General features: G+C 41.6%; 1 protein-coding gene across 1 annotated transcript; it reads left to right on the forward strand.

The window, feature by feature from the left end:
• Nucleotides 1–600: 600 nt before the first annotated feature.
• On the forward strand, nucleotides 601–4,039 carry zic6 (zic family member 6). The gene is made up of 2 exons (XM_078261347.1): nucleotides 601–1,558; nucleotides 3,417–4,039. The coding sequence occupies exons 1-2, from the start codon at nucleotides 601–603 to the stop codon at nucleotides 4,037–4,039; spliced, it is 1,581 nt and encodes a 526-aa protein (XP_078117473.1).
• Nucleotides 4,040–5,415: the final 1,376 nt, after the last annotated feature.

Below are 5,415 nucleotides of genomic sequence, written 5' to 3' on the forward strand. Positions count from 1 at the left end.
ATTTGCTTTGGTAAGATTTCCAGCGATTTAAAGGACGGTAGATAGTCTTGTGTTTTTGACTTTTATCAGATGATTGGTATTACACATTAAGCTTTACATTTTTCACATATAGAGATTTAGAGAAGTGGTCTTATGAGAAGGCGCCTGAAGTTAAAGAGGCAGCAATATTTGCATGTATCGCGGCACATTTCAAAGCATTTTCTCTGCGATATTTGAAAACGGAGTCGTGCAGTGAACGCCTGCGTGTCCCTTTTAAAACAAACCCAGCGCCTGTCAATCACACCGCATTCCAACCAATCCCAAAGCTCCCTTTTTAAAAGCAGGTTTGCCTGCTGTGCTTTTATATTGCACCATGGCCTGTTTCGAAGCATTTTACTACCACGGTTATTGCCACAAATCAAGAGGGCAAAGTGAACGGCATGGGACTCACACCAACTTTAACGAAATTGAGTCTGGTTCCTACTTCTGCGAAGTTCACAGCCAAGAATTTCACATGCAGATGATACACAAACAGGGAAAATGGAAAGAGGATTTCTAGGTGAATCCTGAATGCTGAATTCGGTTGATTTTGCAAACTCATAGCCAAACCAACAACAAAAAATGACAAGCCTTTCGAGGTTTAGTGGCTGCCCTCTCTCTTGCGTCAACCCCGGGGAGAGCAATACTGAACCCAGCGTGGTGCTGCCACCTTTGGCAGGGGAGCACATGGGACTCCCCACTGGCAGTTCCTTAAAACTCTGCCCCTCGCACAATTTGCGAGACTACCCCGAGACGAGGTCCAGTGCATATGTTGACCATTCGTTTCCCAATTCTTCAGACTCTGGATACCCCAGCCACCGCTTAGAGCATAGCCCTAGGGGCATTATCATTGGAGACAATCTTTCTGGAGCCGGCATGCCACCCGTCACTGATCAACTGGCATCAAGAGCTAACCAACATGGCGGGATTGGAAGGTATCGTGACTTTCCTGGCTACAGAGACAACAGAAGCCATGGTTTTTTCTCAAGTTATCAGGAGCAGGCCCACGCCTCCACCGACGCATCTCGAGATTTTGGCAGCCAGATGATGCTGGGTTTACCTGGCGACCTCCTCGGCCGGACGCACCCTTATGGCCAAACTATCAATCCCAAGGGAAACAGCCAGCAACTTGTCTCACAATTCCTGGGTCTGTACAAACCCCTCAACATGGCAATTCACCGTGGAGGAGGCGACGCTTTCCTCAGGTGCTCTAAACAAACAGTGAAGCATGAGCTGGTGTGCAAGTGGAGTGACGGCCAAGAAGGGGCTGGGAAGCTGTCTTGCTCCAGAGCCTTCGGGACCATGTATGAACTTGTCACCCATGTAACAGTGGAGCATGTCGGAGGACCAGATCACTCTGAATATGTGTGTCACTGGGAGAATTGTGCGAGGGACAGGAAGCCTTTCAAAGCCAAATACAAGCTGGTGAACCACGTCAGAGTGCACACAGGGGAAAAGCCCTTTCCCTGCCCCTTTCACGGCTGTGAGAAAGTTTTTGCAAGATCAGAAAACCTAAAGATCCACAAGAGGACTCACACAGGTTAGTTCATAATTATACCAATGCACACGATTTGATGATATTAATAACACTAACAATATTAATAATAAGTTTTTGATAAGTGATATTTTAAATAAAAAAACTATTTGAGTTTTGCAATGTTTATCTGTGTGAACATATCCTTATGTTATTGATTATAGAAGCCAATTCTGTCACAATGTATTATTGTTATTGTTTATTATTGTTTATTATTATTATTATTATTATTATTATTATTATTATTATTATATTATTATTCATTATTCTGTGCTGTTATTTTGGCCAACATTGTTATACAATGTTTTTATTCACAGCTTCTCTCGCTGCTTTTTGCCGTCCCTGTGAGTTTTGCAGGAGAAAAGCATGTTTAGGCTCCATGCAGGCACCACAGATGAGTAGTAGTAGGCCAGTTACAAACGAGTATATTCTGCAGGCCTAGTGGTTTGGGTGCCTCTCCCACTTCATTGACTGAAATTATTAAATAAATGCCGGGACACCGGAGAGTTGTGACGTAGCCGTTACGCTGTATCTGCCTCCCAGGGACTCATCTCCTGTGCAGGAAGACTAGCAGCACAGTGATGTAGGCCTAGAAGGAAATAAAAAGGCGAGCAAACGGATGACCTCAGTCAGCAAAATGAAATGATTAGCAATATAAACAAAATGAGTCACATTTCAAAAAGCTAATTTATTTATAACCATATCCTAATTTCTATCACTTTGATAGGCCTGTTACTTGCCATGAAGGCAGCACTGTGGAATTGTCATAAAAACTGACTGACTGGGCTTTTCCTTCTATGCTCCATTTGAGCACAGAATCTAATATCTTCTATACAAAGGATTTACTGTGCAATCTTATTTTATACTTATGTGTTACACACACTTTAGGGATTGCAGTAGAAACCTGATCTCACAAGGTGTAATAATACTGAAATGTAGGCATTTAAATTGAAAATATAATTAACGAATGAAGTGAATGGCCCTCAGAGAAAAAGAGAGGCTGGAGAAAAAAAATATTTATTAGGCGCCCCCTTTTACTTCTGGTGTTAAATTGTTTTACTAATGAAAGCAAAGAGAATAGAGAGAGAAAAGGGACGCTTAATGACATTTGTTATTACTGCACATGCGTATTGTGTTAATTAGACATAATTTATGTCAGAAAAAATATATTAACATTTCTTTGAAATTCCAAAAGATAGACATCCATTTAGATACAGACCTGCACAATGATTTAACAGAAACTATTAACGTTTTATTGGGAGCCATTCCAGCTCTTTCTGGTTGGCCGCTACATCAGTGTGTGTGCAAGGAGGGACAGTGCGCAGCTGTATAGGCAATTTTGTGCAAGAAGATCAATTAGCATCTTGATAGCCATAATTCATTCTGTGCATGATAATTCCATTTAAACCAATCTTTGCACATGCTGCCACAGGTTTATCATAATCTAATGCATGTTTAACTACGGCCCAGTTGACAAACTGCCTCACTTGTTGCGGTCAGGACTGCACCAAAGTTTCAGCAAATAGTTTGAACTCTGTAATTGTATGACCCATCGTTTTTGCACATCAGTAACAAAAAACTATAAAGATGTGGCATTTTTTAACATCTATAACCAAGGCTGAAAAGCGGTTGTCACTGGTTAAAAGCTTAAGATCAGATAGCCATTTCAGTGTCGAGTGAAGCCTGAATGTGCATTTTTTTGTTTTGTTTTGCAGGCTCACTTTTCATATAACATGCCATGGTGATATAGAGTGCACTCAATTGACTTAGTGCTATAAATATTAGCATATATGGCCAAGGAGAGCATGCACGGGCCTGCAAGCATTTTCGTAACTCGCCGTCATTTCTCTCTTTGCACGTCTAGGTGAAAAACCTTTTAAATGTGAGTTCGAGGGCTGCAACCGGAGGTTTGCGAACAGCAGCGACAGAAAGAAGCATTCTCACGTGCACTCCAGTGACAAACCCTACATGTGCAAGGTCAGGGGCTGCGACAAGTGTTACACCCACCCAAGCTCCCTGCGCAAGCATATGAAGCTCCACTGCAACAAGGCCCACGTCGCCGAAAGCGATGACGCGCGTCCCGGGGACGGGGGTCACATTGCGGAGGCCAGGTCATCCCGAGTCCCCGATGGAGCCCATGTCAGCCCTCCTCACCCTCCCACCTCAACTCAAGAAGTCCCCCTGTCCCCAGAGAGTCGAGATGATTCGACCTCGAGGTCACGTTTCCATCACACGTTTGATAGCAGTTTGGACTACTCCACACACAGGTCACAGCCCCTCTTGGACCCTTTGTTGCTACAAAGAGGCAGCTACAGGTCCCAGTCCTCCCAGTACCCCTGCGGCCAGACAGGTCACACTTTTGCCCAGAGCTCAAGGACTTTCACCACTTCTCCCTTTCAGAAAAGTATTGTCAACGGATGGTACACATGCCACAACGGCGTGGACTCCTTCCCACCAAAGCAATGTAACAACATCCCGTCTCTGTGAGTTCCTGTTAGGACACATGCGGGCGACCTACCCTATTTTTTCGGGCCTATTTTGCATGTTATAGCCTAAAAAACGTACAGCTGTATCTATATTACTCTCTGTATTTTTGTGAATGTAGTATCAAATATTTTGTGACAAGTCCTGAGTCATCCTATTGAAATATTGCATTGTGCAATGTGGCGAGCTTTATGTGTTGTTGTGAGGCCTGTTTGGTTGGCTTTGGCTTGTAGCCACATCTCTCCCACAGTGGGTTATAGGAACTTTTACAAAGTGTATATGCCTAATTGTTCGCTGTGTTGCATAATTATTAAAGATATCTGTCTTAAGTGAGACAAAAAATTACAAAGGATTTTAATGGAAAGCTGCGTGTTAAGTCTTCTGAGCTTAGACTGGAAGGTAAAAGGAGACGTCTTGCTGAATGTAGCCCTTCATTAAGTGTAGGGGTCTCTGTTGAATGTAAACTAGATGTAATGTATGCCGGGGAGATAGAAACATTATTCATGTCTTTATGTATGTCGCAAGATGAAATAAATATCAGAAAGATCTTTTCTCAAGTTACGTTTTGAGACCTAACAAGCCTGCGTGATGGGCCTGAAGCATAATTTGTCTGTAATTAAAATACTGCGAGGCTCAGTAGGTTTTTTTCCCCCTCAACTTGATTAAGTTCCACTTCGTCCCCCTTTCATTACACTTTCGTATTCTTGTTTGTATTATATGTATATTTCACATTTCTGTGCAAAGTAAGACCAGTGTGAGCATAAACCAGTGTTCGTGATACTATTAAAAACGTTTAATTAGCATACAGTTCTACTGTACATAAGCCTATACTGTATAATTAATGTATTCTATATTTTATTAAAGTGTCTATATTCTCTTTGATCAGGCGTGTGATTAAACCCAATCAATGCATTTTCATCACATTGTTTTTTTATCCTTTAGTAGCCCACGCCATATTTTCAGGTTTGCAATTTTGTGCAAACTAACACAGCGGGTATTCTCACATACAAAAGATATATTCTGTGTTTTATCAGGAATTGTTCAGACCTTTACCACAAAGGTATTAAAATTGGTTTCATTAAGGGAAATCTTGTGAACAGTAACATGTGAGAAACTAAAATGTACTCAAAATTGCTTAAAACAAATCATATATTAATGTGATGGTCACTCTGCACAACAAACAACAAACTGCCGTCTCAAAACTAAGCGTTCACTTTTAAATCAGATTTTCGTTTTTTTGGGATACAGGTGTATTTGCAACAAGGTCACGCATATTCTGTCTTTCAATGAGGCGCCTCCTTGAGTGCTTTTTCTTCCACTTTAGGTCAATTTGCAGATTTTATATCCTATTAATCCATTTTTATATTTACTTCTTTTAT

This window comes from Sander vitreus, chromosome 10 (genome assembly GCF_031162955.1).
Source record: "Sander vitreus isolate 19-12246 chromosome 10, sanVit1, whole genome shotgun sequence".
Taxonomy (NCBI): Eukaryota; Metazoa; Chordata; class Actinopteri; order Perciformes; family Percidae; genus Sander; species Sander vitreus.